At 39.2% G+C, this 21344-nt stretch overlaps 1 protein-coding gene across 8 annotated transcripts in view; it reads left to right on the forward strand.

Annotated features, from left to right (window-relative positions):
- Positions 1 to 21344, forward strand: part of TBC1D31 (TBC1 domain family member 31) — a 75262-nt gene that overhangs the window by 44859 nt on the left and 9059 nt on the right. For 7 of the 8 annotated variants that reach the window (XM_032252890.1, XM_032252883.1, XM_032252867.1 and 4 more), the window contains 7 exons: positions 7799 to 7932; positions 8249 to 8428; positions 10452 to 10684; positions 10938 to 11090; positions 12332 to 12467; positions 15915 to 16007; positions 19372 to 19512. In XM_032252890.1, the coding sequence (XP_032108781.1) occupies positions 7799 to 7932; positions 8249 to 8428; positions 10452 to 10684; positions 10938 to 11090; positions 12332 to 12467; positions 15915 to 16007; positions 19372 to 19512 (1070 nt within the window). The remainder of the gene's footprint in view (positions 1 to 7798; positions 7933 to 8248; positions 8429 to 10451; positions 10685 to 10937; positions 11091 to 12331; positions 12468 to 15914; positions 16008 to 19371; positions 19513 to 21344) is intronic. The other variant, XM_032252873.1, reaches the window with a different exon arrangement.

Raw genomic sequence — 21344 nt, forward strand, 5'->3', positions numbered from 1 at the left:
TAGTTTTGCTCTGTCACCAGGCTGGAGTGCAGTGGCACGATCTCGGCTCACTGCAGCCTCCACCTCCCGGGTTCAAACGATTCTCCTGCCTCAGCCTCCCCAGTAGCTGGGACTACAGGTGTGCACCACCACGCCCAGCTGATTTTCGTGTTTTTAGTAGAGATGGGGTTTCACCATGTTGGCCAGGATGGCTTCGATCTCTTGACCTTGTGATCCACCCACCTCAGCCTCCAAAAGTGCTGGGATTACAGGTGTGAGCCACCTCACCCAGCCTGCTGGTTATTCTTCATAGAACTGTTATAATTGTAAAGCACTACACATAGCTCCTGTGGTTTAATACTCAAGTGTTGGCCTCTGTCCTCATCCTCACCATACGTGACTGATGTTTATTGAGCATTTTCTGTGTACCAGACAGCATTCTTACTGTTTTACCTTTATTAATTCATTTAATCCTTAAAATAATCCTATGCTGTAGGCATTATTTATCCCCTTTTTACAAATGAAGAGCTTGAGGCACAGAGAGTGTGAATTACCCAAGGTTAGTTTAGGGGCAGAGCAAGCGTTTGAACCCAGGCAGGCAGACTTCATCATCTGTACTTGCAGCTGTTGTGTTTATTCTCCATCATTATCATTTACACTGAAAAGTGAGTCATTTTCATATTAGTAAAATCAGGTCTGTTAAACTGGATCAAAATTATAGATTGGTTTAACAAAAATCAATGTTATGTGTACTTTGTTACCTAATTTGTTGTTTTAATACAAAGGAGATATGTAATTTAACTTAAAATTCTGAAAAGTAGAAATAAGAAAAAGTTTCAAGCGTATAGATGTTGTATATTTTAGTGTATTTTTCTTTACACTTCTGTTAACATTGTACTTGTTTTGATAATTTTTTTGATAATCATTGGAGAATTTTTGAGAAATATAAGAAAACACAGAAAAGAAAATTAAATTTACCAATATTTCTCTTCTCCAAAGATAATCTTTGAAAATAGTGATTTCTTTTAAGGGCATTTATTCCCAAATCATTATTTTTGGGAATATCCCAAATGATATTTGTGAAAAACATCATTTAGGCCAGGCACGGTAGCTCACACCTGTAATCCCAGCACTTGGGGAGGCCGAGGAAGGTAGGTCACCTAGGTCAGGAGTTCGAGACCAGCCTGGCCAACGTGGTGAAACCCCATCTCTACTAAAAATACAAAAATTAGCCAGGCATGGTGGCATGTGCCTATAATCTCAGGTACTCAGAAGGCTGAGGCAGGAGAATCGCTTGAACCCAGAACCCAGGAGGCGGAGGCTACAGTAAGCCAAGATTGCTCCATTGCACTCCAGCCTGGACAAGACAGAGGGAGACTCTGTCTCAAAAAAAAAAAAAAAAAAGAAAGAAAAATATAATTTATTGTCTGCATAATATAGTATTTCATCTTGTAGATATATCATTTATGTATTCTTCAACTGCAAGAATTTTATTTTTCTAATTTTTCCACACTCTTAAAGCAGTTTTTTGTTGTTATACTACATTTACTTCATGTTATTTACTTCATGTTTTATATATATATATATATATATATTTCCCTTATTTTTATATATTTCAGAAACATTTTTATTGGCTGTTATTACATAATGTGCATATACTAGTTTAATCTTCTGTTCTTGGATATTTAGATTGTTTCTAATTTTTTCTTTTTTTTTTTTTTTTTTTTTTTTTTTTTATGGGAGTCTCCCACTCTGTCACCTAGGCTGGAGTGCAGTGGCACCATCTCGGCTCCCTGCAACCTCTACTTCCTGGGTGATTCTCCTCCCTCTGCCTCCTGAGTAGCTGGGATTATATGGACCCGCCACACCATGCCTGGCTAATTTTTGTATTTTTAGTAGAGACAGAGTTTCATCATGTTGGCCAGGCTGGTCTCAGACTCCTGACCCCAAGTGATCCGCCCACCTCGGCCTCCCAAAGTGCTGGGATTACAGGCATGACGCCCCCACATCCAGCAGTTTTACCTATTAAAACAAATAACAATGTTATAACAATCTTCACATACAAACATAATAATTTCCTTTGGGTAGATTCCTGGAATTGGCTTTATCAGGTTATAAAATATGAATAATTGGGTTATTATTACAAAAGGGTTGTCATATGATTTGGATGTGTGTCCCTCCGAATCTCATGTTGAAATGCAATCCCTGATGTTGTAGGTGGGGTCCAGTGGGAGGTGTTGGATTATGAGGACAAATCATTCATTAATGGCTTAGCACCACCTCCTTGATTGTAAACAAGTTCTCGCTCAGTAAATTCACACAAGATCTAGTTGTTTGAAAGAATGTGGCACCGCCTGCCTTGTGCTCTCGTTCCTGCCATCTTCCTGGGGTCCTCGCCTCATCTCTCGCTCCTGCTCCCTTCACTTCCTGAAGCAGGTGCTAGAGCTCTGCTTGCACAGCCTGCAGAGCCATGAGTCAATTAAACCCTTTCCTTATAAATTACCTGGCTCAGGTATTTCTTTATAGCAATAGAAAAGCAAACTAACACAGGTAGTAGTTTACCTGCCAATAGCACTACATGTTTTAAAAGCAAAAGAAACACAATAACAAAAAGATAAGCCAATTAAAAAATGAGTAAAGGATTTGAATAGACATTTCTCCATAGGCAGTATATAAATGACTATCAAGAGTATGAAAAGATGCTCAGCATCATCAGTCATTAGGGAAATGCAAACCAAAACCACAGTGAGATGCCACTTCATACCTGCTAGGGTAGCTATAATTTAAAAATGTTATACACATATTATTGAGGATGTGGGAAAATTGGAACTTTCATTTATTGCTGGTAGAAACGTAAAATAGTGCCGTCACCGTGGAAAACAGTTTGGCACTGTGAAAAACAATTTGCCATTTCTTCAAAAATTCAAACATAGAATAACCATATAACCCAACAATTTCATTCCTGGGTATATACACAAAAGAACTTTAAACTGAGAGTCAGGCAGATACTCGTTTGTGAATGTTCATGGCATCATTATTCCCAATAGCCAAAAGATGGAAACAATCTATTAACAGATTAATGGTTAAACAAAGCATGGTGTGCACACGCATATACCACACTTACATGGAAAATAATGGAATATTATCCAGCTGTCAAAAGAAATGAAGTCCTGACACATGCTAGCTGCAACATGAGTGAACCTTGAGAACATCATGCTTAGTGAAATAAGCTAGACACAAAAGGACAGATATTGTATGGTTTCACTTAGGAAATATCTGGAATAGGCAAATTCATAGACACAGAAAATAAATTAGAGATTACAGGGGCTAGGGAAAGTGGGACAGAGAGCTAGGCCTGAGTGGATACAGAGTTTCTATTTGGAGTATTGAAAGGGTTTGGGGAATAGATAGTGGTAATAATTATATAACACTGAATGAGATTGATGTCTCTGAATTGTACACTTAAAAATGGTTAAAGTGGCCAGGCACAGTGGCTCCTGCCTGTAATCCCAGCACTTTGGGAGGCTGAGGCGGGTGGATCACTTGAGGTCAGGAGTTTGAGACCAACCTGGCCAACATGGTGAAACCCCGTCTCGACTAAAAATACAAAAACTAGCCAAATGTGGTGACAGGCGCCTGTAATCCCAGCTACTCAGGAGGCTGAGGCAGGAGAATCACTTGAACCCAGAAGGAGGAGGTTGCAGTGAGCTAAGATCGTGCCATTGCACTCCAGCTTGGGTGACAAGAGCGAAACTCCATCTCAATAAAAAGAAATGGTTAAAGTGGCAAATAGCATCTGTTTTACTATAATTAATATAGAAAGAAACAAATTATAGTTAATTTAGGTAGTCATGCAAAACAGTTCTTTATTTCTGGTAAAATCTTGTTACATAGCCAAAATGTTTTGTACTAAGGAAATTGATTTTTCGCTTCTAAACAAACATGCCTGAAATCTAAATTTGGGAGATTATTGTTTCCTCTGGGATGGTCAGCATGAGTTGTGGATTTTTATCAAGCGTCTCAAATTAGTTTTACTCAGTAAACCTTTATTAAAGAGTAATGTTTCAGAGGGGAGCGAGTAAGGAGGCTGCTTCTGATTCCTGCTTTCACGGCATTGCGGTACCTGGAGCTCCGCTGGTGCAGGTGCGAGCCAGATGGATGCCAGGTGACTCTGCCTCGCTGAGGAAAGAGAACTACACACTGGCAAGGCAATGCCAAGCTGAGAGGCAGAATGTCATCACATGCGTTCTTTGTGCACATTTGCCAGGAGAAGCACCCAGGTACTTCGGTCACTTTCTCAGAGTTTTCTAAGAAGGGCTTCAGAGAAATAAATGGTCTGCTAAAGAGAAGGGAGAAGTTGAAGAAGTGGCAAAGGCAGACAGGTCTCATCATGAAAGAGAAACATAAACCTACATCCCTCCTAAAGGGGAAACAAAGAAGTTCAAGGATCCCAATGCCCCTCACAAGAGGCCCCCTTTAGCGTTTTTCTTGTTCTGTTCTGAATATTGCCTTGAAATCAAAGGAAAACATCCAGCCTATCCATCAGTGATGCTGCAAAGAAGCTGGGAGAGATGTGGGTGACACCAATGCAGATGACAAACAGCCTTTTGACAAGAAGGCTGCGAAGCCGAAGGAAAAGTGCGAAAGGATATTACTACATACCAAGCCAAAGGAAAGCCTGATGCAGCAGAAATGGGCACCCTCAGAGCTGAAAAAAGCAAGAAAAAGGAAGACGGCGAGGAAGACGATGGAGACGATGAATATGTTGCTTCTAGCACAGGTTGTTTTTCTTGTCTGTAAAGCATTTAACACTCCTGTACACAACTCACTTTTAAAGAAAAAAGAAATTGAAATGTAAGGCTGTGTAACTTTTGTTTCAACAGTAAAGTGTCTTTTTTGTACAGTTAACATACTACCAAATGTCTTTAGATAGCCTTGTCCTGGTGGTATTTTCAATAGGACTAACTTTGCCTTGTAGACTACAGGAATTATCAATTGACATGGAAATTTACAAGCAGGTTTTTGTTAATGCAGAGCACAAATGAGTTATTCTGTATGAGGGTAGTAGTTTTCCATCTTCAGTTTTCTCTGAAGTGGCTTATACAAAATAATTGTTTTGTTAACTAAATATCACTCTGTAATTGCAAAAAAAAAAAAAAAAAATTGCAACAGTTTTGTTGACATTCTGAATGCTTCCAAGTAAGCACAATTTTTAAAAATTTACTGAATTTCAGCTAAGTACTAGCGTTGCTTGGATACACCATCATTTTGGCTTTTAGGTTTATAGCCTAGTTGGGACTTAGAAGACATTTTGAGAGAAAAGTCACTTTTATGGATAATTTGGAATATATTTGTAAAAAGTCTTTTTTAGACACTAGAGTCTCTTTCAAACCCAGTCATTGGGTTTAGCAAAGAATTGCCACATAATTATTATTTCTCTGTATTTTGCTGTCTGTCAGTTCTCACACTCTGTCCTGTACCCATGCTTTTGTGGTGGCATCAAAGCAGAATAAAAATACTTAGGAGCAGACAGATGGTTACTGTATGCAGTAGAGTATCCTCTTGCTAATGAAAAACAGTGCTCTCTTAATGAGGATTGTAAGGATCAGAGCTTTGGGTGTGTGTGTGGTGTTTTAAATTCTCAGAACTAGCAGTGTCTAAGACATAATAGGTACTCAATTGCTGAACCATATTTTCCTCTTAAAATTCAGAGGTAGGCCAGGTACGGTGGCTCACACCTATAATTCCAGCACTTTGGGAGGCCAAGACAGGCAGATCACCTGAGGTCAAGGGTTCGAGACCAGACTGGCCAACATAGTGAAACCCTGTCTCTACTAAAACCACACACAAAAAGAATGAGCTGGGCGTGGTGGTGGGTGCCTGTAATCCCAGCTACTCGGGAGCCTGAGACAAGAGAATCTCTTGGACCCAGGTGGCGGAGGTTGCAGTTAGCTGAGATTGTGCCACTGCTCTCCAGCCTGAGCCACAGAGTGACACTCCATCTCAAAAAAAAAAAAAAAATTAAGAGCTACAGATAATTTGAAATGTTTTTTGATGCTCAGTCTTTGCAAGATTTTATTTATGACTTAATTATTAACTCAAATTTAAATGATCAATAATAAGTGAAATAATGGAACTCCAGAATCGGAAAATTCTTCTAAACCATTGTAATCTAATAGTCTGCTGATAAAGGCTTCTTTTGCTATTTTGAGATAGGAGATGTTATTATCAAAGGATGAATCTACAGCTTAAATTTAAAAATTTTTTAAATTAAATAAGAAACATAGTCCAGTTAAAGGAGAGGTTAAACATAGTCCTACTAAACAAACAAACCTATGGTCTTACATGCAGTTTTGAGGACAATTTGTGGGTCGCTCTACTGATTACAGAGCTCATGTGAGTTAAAGTTAGCCTTAGAAACCTAGTCAGTTGAATATATTCTACTTTGGACTACCTGACTTTCAAAGAATGCCACTGTTACTGATTGGTTGGTTTTCAAGTCAAGTTTGCTGAAACAAATTGTCAATGATCAATTAGATTTAAAACCAGTCCTGGTGACTCTTTACTGGTTATTCCTTGTTACTATGGTTATAGCACAGTTGGTCTTTTCCTCGGAATGAGGGCATTTTTTTCTTTTTTCTTTTTCTTTCTTTTTTTTTTTTTTTTTTTTTTGGATGGGAGTTTTTTGGTCTTTTGCCCAGGCTGTATGCAGTGGTGTGATCTCAGCTCACTGCGACCTCCACCTTCCAGTTTCAAGCGATTCTCCTGCCTCAGCCAAGTAGCTGGGATTACAGGTGCCCACCACCACGCCTGGCTAATTTTTGTATTTTTTAGTAGAGATGGAGTCTCACTATGTTGGCCCAGCAAGTCTCAAACTCCTGACCTCGTGATCGCCCGCCTTTGCCTCCCAAGGTGATGGGATTACAGGCGTGAGCCACCTCACCCAGCCAAGAATGAGGACACTTTTATTGTCATTATAACATTTAATGGATTAGGGATACAGTATATACACATTTGTTTTTATATGTTGCTAATGTAATTTTGAACATTTTACTTAAGCCTTTCTAATTTTGATTACATATGAATTTTAGTAGATTTGAGGAGATTGGCATGCTAACGTTGATGACATTTTAATGAAGGCCTAAATAGGGACCCTTTTAAAAAGATCATTTTGTTAAACACATGATAAACAAAACAGGAGTCAGGAACCAGAATGCCCTATAACTAGGATCAGGAGTACTTTAGGAATTTGTGTGTGTTTGTTTTAATTAACACTTTTTCATTAACTAAGGAAATTTGCAAAATTTCTGTAAACATAAGATACTATGTTAACATGATAGAATTTTTAAATCGATCGTCATACAATATAAAGAGTTATATTTTCTATTATTCATGGACATATTGAGAACATAAAAATTGGATACATTTAAGAATTGTGAAGTTTTTTGATAACACACAAAGATATTTAAAGATAAGTTTTCTGGCCGGGCGCGGTGGCTCAAGCCTGTAATCCCAGCACTTTGGGAGGCCGAGGCGGGTGGATCACGAGGTCAAGAGATCGAGACCATCCTGGTCAACATGGTGAAACCCCGTCTCTACTAAAAATACAAAAAATCAGCTGGGCATGGTGGCGCGTGCCTGTAATCCCAGCTACTCAGGAGGCTGAGGCAGGAGAATTGCCTGAACCCAGGAGGCGGAGGTTGCGGTGAGCCGAGATCGCGCCATTGCACTCCAGCCTGGGTAACAAGAGCAAAACTCCGTCTCAAAAAAAAAAAATCAAACAAAAAAAAAGATAAGTTTTCTTTTTTTTCCTTCACAGTGAATTGGTGTCAACACTGGTTTGAGTATTTTCCTAACCCTCCTATCAATATTCTTAGTATGATAGAAAATGTTTTGGCATTTCATGACAAGGAACTGCTGCAGCACTTCATAGATCATGATATAACCTCCCAGGTAAGAAGCAGAAGGTTTTTAGAATAACATGCCTTATTTTGTAAGCTAACATTGGTCCTGGTGTAAACAGTATTTTTTTGAAGGAGTATAATAAAAAGCATACTACATTTTGTATTTTTAACGGTATTTCATTATTTTCTTCATTAAACTGCCTTCCTGAAAGTCTGTAAAAAAGGGCCCAAATTAAGGTGGTTATTTTATAATTATGTATTTAATACGATTTTTATAGCTTAAGTAAAACGTAAGGGAATATTACCAATGACTCTGTTTTTACTTTTCCTTAGAAAACTAATAAATTTTTCCTCATCTGTTGTAGCTATATGCATGGCCTCTTCTTGAAACTGTGTTCTCGGAAGTGCTGACAAGAGAAGAGTGGCTGAAATTGTTTGACAATATCTTTTCCAACCATCCTTCCTTCCTTTTGATGACTGTTGTAGCCTACAACATATGTTCTAGAGCGCCTCTGCTCAACTGTAATCTTAAAGATGATTTTGAGGTAAATATTCTTGTTCTTAAGAGGAAGTTCTCAAATATCAGTTATTTCTTTTTTCTCTCCTTTTTTTTTTTTTTAATTTTTTATTTTATTTTTGTTGAGACAGAGTCTTGCTCTGTTGCCCAGGCTGGAGTGCAGTGGTGCAATTTTGACTCACAGCAAGCAACCTCCGTCTCCTGGGTTCAAGCAGTTCTCCTGCTTCAGCCTCCTGAGTAGCTGGGATTACAGGTGCGTGCCACCATGCCCGGCTAATTTTTGTATTTTCAGTAGAGACAGGGTTTCACCATGTTGGTCAGACTGGTCTCAAACTCCTGACCTCGTGAACCCACCACCTGTCTCCCAAAGTGCTGGGATTACAGGCATGAGCCACCGTACCCAGCCATATCAGTTATTTCAATTGAAAAATCCATTTATTTATTGAATCCTTGTTATATGTCAGACACTGGTGCTAGGTGATAGTAATATAAAGGATAACAAGTTAGACCACATCACTACCTGTGTACAGTTTATAGACAATAAAGCAGGCAATTATAGCAGGCCAGTAGTCTTATAATCATAGCTTAAGGAAAGAATCATGGTAATAACTGGGGTTTCTGCTTTTTGCTTGCCTTTTTTTTTTTTTTTTTTTTTTTTTTGACAGTCTTGCTCTGTCACCCAGACTGGAGTGTAATGGCACCATCAGACTGGAGTGTAATGGCATGATCTTGGCTCATTGCCACCTTCGCCTCCTGGGTTCAAGTGATTTTCCTGCCTCAGCCTCCTGAGTAGCTGGGACCAAAGGTGCTTGCCACCACCTCCAGCTAATTTTTTTGTATTTAGCAGATGGGGTTTCAGCATGTTGGCCAGGCTGGTCTCAAACTCTTGACCTCGGGTGATCCACCGCCTTGGCCTCCCAAAGTGTTGAGATTACAGATGTGAGCCACCTCGCCCAGCTGCTTTTTGCTTTTATAAAGGATGTTTAGGCCGGGCATAGTGGCTCACGCCTGTAATCCAAGCACTTTGGAATCCAGGGTGGGTGGATCACCTGAGGTCGGGAGTTCAAGACCAGCCTGACCAACATGGTGAAACCCTGTCTTAAAAAAAAAAAAATCTTAGATAGTCTGAATGCTTATTATACATGCAAAAGGTAATTATAAGAGCTTTGAGACCTGGCAGGAAAGTGCCTGAAAGAAAGCATTAGAGATCATTATAAAAAGTAGAGGCTTTTTTGGTAGACAAGATGAATTAGTTGGGTTCTTGTATGTGTGTGACTTATTTAGTGTGTCCAATTAAACTTTATTTTTACCTCATGATCCCATGATACATTTATTTATATCTTCCAGCAAAACAAGATAATGTGGAAACATTTCAGATATTTTTTAAAAATCAAGCTAATTTATTTTCAAAGGCTAGTTTATTTTGGATTTTGAAGAAAAAAATCCAAGCAGAGTTTGTTCCAAACATTGTTGAAGCATTGTTTTTTTTTTATTGTAATAAAAGCCTTCATTTTAAATTAAAATGTAAACAGTTTTATGTCAGAATTTCTTAGGATTGTGAAACTCTGTTACAGTTTTAAAATAAATTGTCTTCATTGTAAAACTGGAGTAGAGAAAAGCTTTAATGAATTTGCAAAAAATATTTTTTTTTGTTTTTGAGACAAAGTCTCACTCTATCGCCCAGGCTGGAGTGCAATGGCGCAATCTTGGCTCACTGCCACCTCCACCTCCAGGGTTCAAGCGATTCTCCTGCCTCAGCTTCCCAAGTAGCTGGGATTACAGACACAAGCCACCACTCCCAGCTAATTTTTTGTATTTTTAGTAGAGACGGGGTTTCACCGTGTTGGCCAGGCTGGTCTTAAACTGCTGACCTCGTGATTTGTCCGCCTTGGCCTCACAAAGTGCTGGAATTACAGGTGTGAGCCACCTCGCCCAGCGAAAAATGCATACTCTTAAAGATAGATTCATGTTATTTAAAATTCTTGTTTTATTTCTACCTCATAATTGCTTTGTCAGGTAAATCTCAATTTAAACACCAAGTTTTCTTACAGTTTTTTTTTCACCATCGGAATAACCTGGATATAAATGTTGTGATTAGACAAGTTTATCATCTCATGGAGACCACGCCCACTGCCATTCATCCAGACAGCATGCTTCATGTTTTCGTTGCACTGACAAAAGGGCAGTATCCAGTATTTAATCAATATCCAAAGTTTATTGTGGACTATCAGACACAGGAACGAGAAAGAATAAGGAATGATGAGTTGGATTACCTGAGGGAGAGGTAATTATGGAATAGTTGTTCTTTTTCTGCTACAGCGAACTCTGTTATAAACATAATAAAGTTTTCATGAAAAATACATTTAAATTATTTGCGTAAAATCAGAGTTTGAAGGCTAGAAAATTAAAGAGTTAATTCTTACATATAGAAATAAAATGGATTATACATTAATCAGCATACATTTTGTGTTTTGATGATTCTTGGATTTAAATTACTTAGGTAGAGAGTGTTTTCATAATAATATTATCTACTTCAGGCAGACAGTTGAAGATATGCAAGCTGAAGTCGACCAGCAAAGAGTTGAAGATGAAGCTTGGTACCAGAAACAGGAGCTGCTTCGTAAAGCTGAAGAAACAAGAAGAGAAATGCTCTTACAAGAGGAGGAGAAAATGATACAACAAAGACAGAGGTATGTCTGATCACTTTTTAAAAATCTGGGCATATGAGTTAGTCAAGTAAGTTTTGTGTTCTTTCAATTTTTTATTTTAGGAATAACGTTATATATAGGATTACCAGCTGTAGTATTTCTATTAGCCAACTATGAAGTTAATAAAAAGAATCTTTATATACCACTTTTCAAAAAATTGCTCTATAGTAAATGTAATTCTGAAGCTATGGTGGATGCAGTATAGCTTTGCACACATTAACGTATCTTGAAGGACATTATTTAGAATCATTTCTATAGTGGGCAGAAATGCTTTGTAATAAAGTGCTGAGTGTATCACCTTTAGTGGAGTATAATTTTTTTGAATTGTGTTTTAAACATATCTGTGTGACCTGACAATTGTAACATAAAATGATTATGTCATTACTCATTTAACACTTTGGAGGACAGGGGAATGAGTATTAAATGCGTATTCAAAAGTATGTTAGCTGGGTGTGGTGGCACATAGCTATAGTCTGAGCCCAGGAGGTGAAGGCCAACCTGAGCAACATAGTGAAACCCTGTCTCTTAAAAAAACAAAAAAGCAAAAACTTAAACACATAGGCTGGGTGCAGTGGCTCACACCTGTAATCCCAGCAATTTGGGAGGCCAGGGTGGGTGGATCACTTGAGGTCAGGAGTTCGAGACCAGCCTGGCCAACATGGTGAAATCCCGTCTCTACTAAAACTACAAAAATTAGCAGGATGTGGTGGTGCATGCCTGTAATCCCAGCTACTCGGGAGGCTGAAGTAGGAGAATTGCTTGACCCTGGGAGGCAGAGGTTGCAGTGAGCTGAGACCGAGCCACTGTACTCTAGCCTGGCAACAGAGCAAGACTCCATCTCAAAAAATATATAAATAAGTAAATAAAAATATGTTAATAAAGTAAAATGTGTAAATTAAGTAAAGTTATGGGATAAGCATGGAGACTAAGCCTAACTGTTGGGAAACTCACTTCTGTAAGTGTTTATTGATTCTCATTCTTAGATGAAACTTTGTGTAACAGATTTATAGTGTGGGTTAAAAGGAATAACTGAACTGAGCCAGTGAGCTTTCTACTGCAATTCTGAAAGCATTAAGTATATGTAATTTTTGGTGACAGTGGAGCATTTCAAATAAAGGATATCAATTGTATTGAAGTGATTGGAGTGGTAGACCTGTTATGAAAAAATTAAATCATATTAGGAATTGCTTTATTTGTTCCACTTGATGTATTTTGTATTTAAGGCTAGCTGCTGTGAAGAGAGAGCTGAAAATAAAGGAAATGCACTTACAAGATGCTGTAAGAAGGCGTTTTCTGAAGCTTCAGCAAGATCAACGGGAAATGGAGCTAAGAAGACTGGATGACGAGATTGGGAGAAAGGTTTATTATTCTTTCCTTCTTTTTGTTTTTTGTTTATTATTCTTACCTTAGTTCTCATACATCATCTCCATTTACTCTCACTTAAATGTAATGAACACCTTCAAATTAAATAATATTCCTAGAGTCCACCATGAATACTAAATAGCCCCTTTAATTTTATTTACTTTTCCCCTCAGCTTTTCTCATTCTCTTTTGTATGTCATAAATGGCTAAATATTTAAGAAATGCCAGGAAAATTAGTCAAGTGTCCTTGGTGACTATGTGTCTAAAAATAGAAATAATCAGTATCAGTTAACCATTAAGTTATTTTTTTGTGACGGAGTCTTGCTCTGTCACCCAGGCTGGAGTGCAGTGGTGTAATCTTGGCTCACTGCAAGCTCCACCTCCCAGGTTCAAGTGATTCTCCTGCCTCAGCCTCCCAAGTAGCTGGAATTACAGGTACACACCACCATGCCCAGCTAATTTTTGTATTTTTCATAGGGATGTAGTTTCACCACGTTGGCCAGACTGGTCTCGAACTCATGACCTCAGGTGATCTGCTCACCTTGGCCTCCCAAAGTGCTGGGGTTACAGACGTGAGCCACCACACCTGGCAGTTAATTTTTAATTAGGTGACATATTCTTTTTTCATATAAAAATTATCTGTGGCCAGTATAAAAATAATTTCCAGTACAAAATATATAGAATTAAAAATGGACCTTCTCCATTAGTCCTCATTTTATCCCCAGAGAAATACTGTTAAAAAATGGTTAATTACATAGCCTTTCAGGTGTGTTCTATGATAGAGGCATAATTATAGTCATGTTTTTCTATATTTATACAAAAATGGGATTATTCTCATTATACATTGTTTTTGTGACCTGCTTTTTAAAATTACATATGTTGAATATACTTTCATATTTGTTATATGTGTATCTATTTCTCTTTTTGTAGTTGTGTAATAACCCATTGAATGGTTTATTTAATTGTTTGTTGCCAGACTTTTAGATTATTTGCAGTGTTTTGCAAATAACAAAACCTTGCTACATTGTATGGATCTTTGAGCACTTGCACACATACTTTTGTTGAGTAACTTCTAAATTATGCCAAATTGTTCTCTAAAAATGAAACCGTTTAAGCTATTTTAAGTCTGTCAGAGTACCCATCCCCTAGTATACTCAGTTGGACTACATCAGTCTTAATATTTCCCAAGTAGATAGATAACAAATAGTCTATTTTAATTTGCCTTTTTTTATTGTTAGTGAGGTTAACTATCTCTTCTGTTATTTATCTTCCATTGTAGAACTACAGATTACATTTTTGCCTCATTTGTCCATCTTTCTGTCAAGTTAGACCTAACTTTCTGTTAGGTTAGCTTACCTATTTCCAAAAGGCAAATCAATTGTTCCAACACCGTTTGTTGAATATTAGCCAAGTCATTTTCCAACTGATGGTTTTTACATATTAAATTCTCTTAAATATTTGATCTCCTTCCTTGCTTTTTCTATTCCTAAGCCAGTTCCACACTGTTTGAATGACAGTAGCTTTGTAATGTTTACTAACTAGACCTAATTCTCACTCATTAGTCGGCCCTTTCTGAGTTTTCCTCAGTATTCTCAAATGTTTATCATTCCAAATAGGCTTTAAGAATTGTTTCACTTTTGGAATTCTCACCTCTCCAAATCCTATTGGAATTTTTATTAGGATTGCACTGAATTTACATACTAATTTAGAGTTTCAAACCTAGCTTTGATAAAATACTAAATATTTTTTAAGTTTTTTTTTTTTTTTAGACAAGGTCTCATTCTGTTGCCCAGGCTGGAGTACAGTGGTGGTATCCTGGCTCACTGCAACCTCCACCTCCCCTATTCAAGTGATTCTCATGCCTCAGCCTCCCGAACAGATGGGATTACAGGTGTCCACCACAACACCTGGCTAATTTTTGTATTTTTAGTAGAGACGGGGTTTCACCATGTATGTCAGGCTGATCTGGAACTCCTGACTTCAAGTGACCTGCCCACCTCGGCTTCCTGAAGTGCTGGGATTACAGGCATCTGACCTAAGTCTTTTAAAGTATTTTTAACTTGTATGTATTAGAAATCTATTATCTCTTTATAACACGACACTTCTTGTTTTGTTTAAAGCTTGTTAATTTTAAATTGGTTTTCAAAAATCCAAGATTTCTTTTAATTTTCTCATCTAGTAATGCGATTGATATTTCATTACTATAGAAAAGTGTATGTTCTTCCCACAAAGTAATGCAAGCTCAGACTCTCATGTCTTTATTCCAAATCCCTTTGAAATAGGAGGCGGCACTTTTTAGTCCAAGAATCCTATAAACTCCTTTTAGTAACATAATCTGGCCTCCACCTACCCTTCCAGCCTCCTGTCCTCCCGGCTGCTTATTCTGATATTGTGCTCTGACCCTGCCAAACTGCAAAAGCTCTTCTCACAGCTCAGGCTGTAGAAGCAAAGGCTGTTTGAATCCGAAGTAACAAGTACATATGACTATGAACATCTGTTAGCAACGAGCAAAGCTGATCTGTTTTTGCTGTGGTGTATAGCTGTTTGTATCTCTGAAAATTCATAAGCAAAAGAGCTCTGTAATTGAAATTCCTAAAAAGCAATATTTGCTATGCCACACCTTTCCTCCACTTTCTGGCATTATTACTGTTCTTGCTTCATACAATCAAGCTTCCCCCCACCTTTGAGCTAGCTCCTTTCCCAGTAACCTGTTTGAATTGAACTGGTCCTGGTCCATGTTTTTCTTTTAGCCCTTGGATATATATGTTTGCACATCCAGCTATATTCTCATTTACTGTTTCTCCTATTTCAGGTATTCAATAGCATGTCTTTTACCATAATGACAATATCTAACACTTCACCTTATATGTATAAGATCACGTATAAAAGTCTCTAGAGAGTGCTATATCCCATATCCAAACCCTCTAGTATATAGGAATAAAAAGCTTCCAAGTAATCAAATTTTGGAAATAGGTGAATTCTAAATTAACTCACTAGGAGCAGAACTCATACAGGTTGAACATTCTGTAAGAAATTTAAATCTAGAATTGTTAATTGTCAAACCAAACTTATAAAAGTATAGAAGTTTAGTCAAAAAGAGCATTAAATAAATGTTATATTTTTATCTACCCCAGATTTAAACTGCTCAAGTTTTTCTAACTCATGATACTGGTTACTGTAATACTGTAAGAACTGCTGTCTGTTCTTCCAGTCTGAGTAGATGGGCATATGGTATTGTGCTTTTTATTTTTAAATTAAACTTTGAGAGATTATTCCTAGATTCTGCAATGAATATTAATCTTTCTCAGTTGCTCTGGTTTCAAGAACCCAATTGCTGTTATTTTAAATACTGTTAGTAGGTCATTCAGATTACAGGATTACTAAATCTATTAAAAATGATTTTGTAAATTCTTTTGGTATTTACAGTTTGTTGTTTGGCCATAGATATACATGAGAGATCGAGAAATTGCTGCCACAGCCAAAGACCTAGAAATGAGACAGCTGGAACTCGAATCACAAAAGAGACTTTATGAGAAGGTATAATTCAGTTATTTCCAACATAAGAAAAGCAGGGTTTGGCCAGGCTCAGTGGCTCAAACCTGTAATCCCAGCACTTTGGGAGGCTGAGGTGGGAGGAGGATCACTTGGAGCTAAGGAGTTCCAAACCTGGGCAATATAGTGAGGCCCCATCTCTACTGAAAACTTTAAAAATTAGCTGGGCATGCCCATCTGTAATCCCAGCTACCCAGGAGGCTGAGGCAGGAAGATCACTTGAGCCCTGGAGTTCAAGGCTGCAGTGAGCCATGATCACACCACTGTACTCCAGCCTGGGAAAACAGAGCAAGACCCTATCTCAAAAAAAAGAAAGAAAGAAAGAAAAAAAAAAAAAGAAAAACAGAGTTTGTATAAACCCATTTTAGACTGTATTTATTCATGGTTTTCTAGTGTTCGTTTTATTCACTTTTTAAGCAGAATATCATGCCATGCAGGATTGTAAGGTAGCCAAAATGTCTGAATGTACAGTTTGTTGTAATTATTTAATTCATGTTTCTGTTAGCAGCTTAGTCTAGTGTCTGAAGCACCAGATGTAGGCCCCAGATTTTGCCTCAGGATTTTTTACCAACTTACTGAATTTTCCTGTAATTAAGTAATAGTGACTGCAAAATTATCCCAATACCTCACAAGGATCCTGAAAGGTAAATCAGTCGAGAGCTGTAAAGTTCTGTTCTGTTCTTTTCTCTTTCTTTCTTTTTCTTTCTTCTTTCTTTCTTTTCTTTTTCTTTTTCTTTCTATATTTATTTATTTTTTTATTTTTATTTTTATTATTTTTTTTTTTGAGACAGAGTTTCACTCATGTTACCCAGGCTGGAGTGCAATGGCACGATCTCGGCTCATCGCAACCTCCGCCTCCTGGGTTCAGGCAATTCTTCTGCCTCAGCCTCCTGAGTAGCTGGGATTACAGGCGCGCGCCACCATGCCCAGCTAATGTTTTGTATTTTTAGTAGAGACGGGGTTTCACCATGTTGACCAGGATGGTCTCGATCTCTTGACCTCGTGATCCACCCGCCTCGGCCTCCCAAAGTGCTGGGATTACAGGCTTGAGCCACCGCGCCCGGCCTTATTTATTTATTTTTGAGACAGTCTTACTCAGTCACCCAGGCTGCAGTGCAGTGGCACCATCTCAGCTCACTATAGTCTTCACCTCCCCTGCTCCATCCCGCCTCAGCCTCCCCAATAGCTGGGACTACAGACATGCGCCACCATGCTCATCTGGTCCCAAACTCCTGGGCTCAAGCAGTCAGCCCTCCTCGGCCTCCCAAAGTGCCAGGATTACAGGCATGAGCCACTGTGCCTGACCTGTAAAGTACTTTAAATTGGAATCTTCTGGAGTTAAATCAGCAAATACCTTCCTAGTATTTACTGTTCAGTTTTCAAGACGCTAGAAAAAGGAGCTTTGTTAATATAAATTTTTATTATTTAGGAAAAATGTTTTGTTACTCATTTAGTGTTGAAACTGTGGTTTTCACTTCTTTCAGCCCACTTAAAAAGTCAGACTTTTTAGCCTGGGCAACACTGCAAGATCCCATCTTTACTAGAAATACACAGAAATAGCCAAATGTTGTGGTACACACCAGTGGTGCCAGCTATTCAGGAGGCTGAGATGGGAGGATCACTTGAGCCTGGGGGATGGAGGTTGCAGTGAGCCAGGCTTGTGCACTCCAGCCTTGGAGACAGAGCAAGACCCTCTATTTTTTGTTGTATGTAATCACTGACATCTTTACTCAGGTAGTTTGGGGGTCAGCATATGATTGGACAGAGATTTTCATAGAATCTTTTTTTTTTTTTTTTGAGATGAAGTCTCACTCTGTCATCCAGGCCGGAGTGCAGTGGTGCGATCTTGGCTCACAGCAACCTCCACCTCCTGGGTGCAGGTGATTCTTCTGCCTCAGCTTCCTGAGCAGCTGGGATTACAGGTGTGTGCCACCATGCCTAGCTAATTTTTGTATTTTTAGTAGAGATGGGGTTTCACCATGTTGGTCAGGCTGGTCTCAAACTTCTGACCTCATGATCTACCTGCCTTGGCCTCCCAAAGTGCTGGGATAACTGGCATGAGCCACCGTGCCTGGCTTTCATAGATTTTTTGAACCAGTACACTTCTAGTAGTTGTTGAGGGGCTCTGTGTGCACGTTAGGGCATGCTTTATCACTCAGCTAGGTAGTTTATACTTCTTAGATTTTACTTCCTGGTTATGCAAAACCTCAGAGTTAACCAGAAATGTGAGATCTTAGGTCCTTCTCAGGACTGAGAACACAGCCCTTGGCATATGCTCAGCCTTACACATGCACATGACCTTCCAGGAATCTACCAGCTTTTTTAAGCCTCCTGTGGACATCTCATTCTCCTGTTTTCCCTGTTAAGCTTTTTGATTAGCCTATCAGTTGCTCTCCTAAGATCCACTGCCCCAAGCAGCCAAGATTTTCAACAGTTTGCTCTAATTGTTTTCAGCAGCTTCCCCAGGGAAAAGGCTATTTCTGTACTAGGCGAGCCCTGAGTGAGATAAAAAAAGACAGCCTTAGGAGTGATCTTTCAGGGAGCCACCAGACAGGTCAAATAATGCCAGTTCTCTGGCAATGGTGGTTTGAAGGAGCTCTGTCCAACCCCGTTTTGCTTGGCTTCCTCCCTTGGCTTCTAGGCTGCTGATTTTCAAGACTAATGCATAGGCCAGGTGCAGTGGCTCACGCCTGTAATCCTGGCAGTTTGGGAGGCTGAGGCAGGTGGATCACTTGAGGTCAGAAGTTCAAGACCAGCCTGGCCAACATGGTGAAACCCATCTCTACTAAAAATACAAAAAAGCTAGCCAGGCATGGTGGTGGGCACATAGAATCCCAGCTGCTTGAGAGGCTGAGGCAAGAGAATCACTTGAACCCGGGAGGAGATTGCAGTGAGCCGAGATCACGCCGCTGCACTCCAGCTTGGGTGACAGAGTGAGACTCTGTTTCACCAAAAAAAAGTAAAGGCTAATGTATAGCTTGGGAGTGGGGTGGAACAGGAAAAATGCAAGATGAAATGTCAGAGAGCTGGCTGTTTTTACTGAGATTCAGCCATTTTTATAAGTAAATGCTCCCCAGATAGCGCCAAGCCTTTGGTTAATTTCCAGAATGCTGAAAAAGTTCATTTTGATATTTTTTTATTAGTGTTCTCAATGCTTTTATAGATGAGAGGATTTCCAGGGGTCCTTACTCTGCCATCTTTGCTGATGTCTCCAGTCTTTGCATTTTACTTTGAAAATTAGATGACGACAGCTTTTATTTGTGTGCATATTACTATTCTGAAAAAAGTCATTTTTGTATTCTAGCATTATTATATAAATCATTCCTTTTTTTACAAATGATTTTAACAGAATCTTACTCAAAATCAAGAAGCTGTTGCAAAAGAAATGCGAGCAGATGCAGATGCTTATAGACGAAAAGTGGATCTTGAAGAACACATGTTTCATAAACTGATAGAAGCAGGTGAAATGCAGAGCCAAAAAACTCAGAAGGTAAAAATATCCATTAGTGTATATAGAGAGGAGAAATTTTCATCTGCCATCCTATTAAAAGAACAAAATTGGCCAGGTGCGGTGGCTCAAGCCTGTAATCCCAGCACTTTGGGAGGCCGAGGCGGGTGGATCACGAGGTCAAGAGATCGAGACCATCCTGGTCAACATGGTGAAACCCCGTCTCTACTAAAAACACAAAACATTAGCTGGGCATGGTGGCGCGCGCCTGTAATCCCAGCTACTCAGGAGGTTGAGGCAGGAGAATTGCCTGAACCCAGGAGGCGGAGGTTGCGGTAAGCCAAGATCACGCCATTGCATTCCAGCCTGGGTAACAAGAGCGAAACTCCGTCTCAAAAAAAAAGAACAAAATTGAAAAACTGTGAAGTTGAGTTAGTTTGTTTCTTTGCTTCAGTTGTCACAGTTCCTAGAATCTCACATTGCTTTCTTTTATATATAAGATGCGGCCGGACACAGTGGCTCACGCCTGTAATCCCAGCACTTTGGGAGGCCAAGTTGGGTGGATCACGAGGTCAAGAGATCAAGACCATCCTGGCCAACATGGTGAAACCCTGTCTCTACTAGAAATACAAAAATTAACTGGGCATGGTGGCACATGCCTATAGTCCCAGCTACTAGGGAGGCTGAGGCAGGAGAATCAGTTGAACCCCAGAGGTGGAGGTTGCAGTGAGCCGAGATTGTGCCACCGCATTCCAGCCTGGCAACAGAGCGAGACTCCATCCCCCAAAAGAGAAAAAGATGCTTACTTCACTGATAATCATGTACATGTCTTTTTCCTACACTTTGAGGAAATACAAAGGAATTTCCTCAAAGAAAGTACAAAGGAATAGTGACTTATAGGAGAATACAAAGGAACAGTGACAAAGTATACTGTCCTCTGTGTCCTGCCTCAGACATTTTCCCTGAGTTAATTAGGTTCAAAGCATCAAGTCCCTGCTTGGTATGTAAGCCCGCACTTCCAAGTGTATTGTGTGGACTCTTAACTATTATTCAATAAGATGGAGGTGGTCAAATAAGGATTGGAAATGCTGTCTTAAAGTGAGGTATATTCCATGCCAAATTTGAGGATACTGTACAACCTTTAAGAAAACTTCCCACACACATTTGAGAAAATTTCTTACAGAGTACACTTTCAGAAATGCTGACTTAAGTGAATTGAAATAGAACCTGATACTTTCAAAGAAGAGCTTTCTATATTATCTCTTATTATTTTTTTATTTTTATTTTTTTGAGACGGAGTTTTGCTCTTGTTGCCCAGGCTGGAGTGCAGTGACACAATCTCGGCGCATTGCAACCACCACCTCCCGGATTCAAGCGATTCTCCTGCCTCAGCCTCCTGAGTAGCTGGGATTACAGGGATGCGCCGCCATGCCTGGCTAATTTTGTATTTTTAGTAGAGACAGGGTTTCTCCATGTTGGTCAGGCTGGTCTCGAACTCCTACATCAGCCTCCCAAAGTGCTGGGTTTACAGGCGTGAGCCATTGCGCTGGCTATTATCCCTTTAACAAACTGTTAAATGGGTATTTGTACCAGTCTGCTCCTATCCCAAAACCAGGAATAGTGTACATTAGATACCTTCTATTCTACAACAGTCTCTTAGGTGATTTCCTTAAGATATTCCATTAATTTTTTTTAATAGTCTTTAGTCCAGTCTGTTAAAATGGGCTTCTATCCCCTCTTCAGAGTGCTGAAAACATGAAAATTGTTGAATCCCACCCATCCCGTAGCTGATAAGTTCTTAACCCTGGCTGTAAATTAGAATCACTTGAAGAGCTTTTTAAAGGTGCTGGTACCCAGCTGTCCAGTGATTGGTT

Source organism: Sapajus apella, unplaced genomic scaffold (assembly GCF_009761245.1).
Source record: "Sapajus apella isolate SASKATOON/1434 unplaced genomic scaffold, GSC_monkey_1.0 scaffold3, whole genome shotgun sequence".
NCBI classification, from domain to species: domain Eukaryota; kingdom Metazoa; phylum Chordata; class Mammalia; order Primates; family Cebidae; genus Sapajus; species Sapajus apella.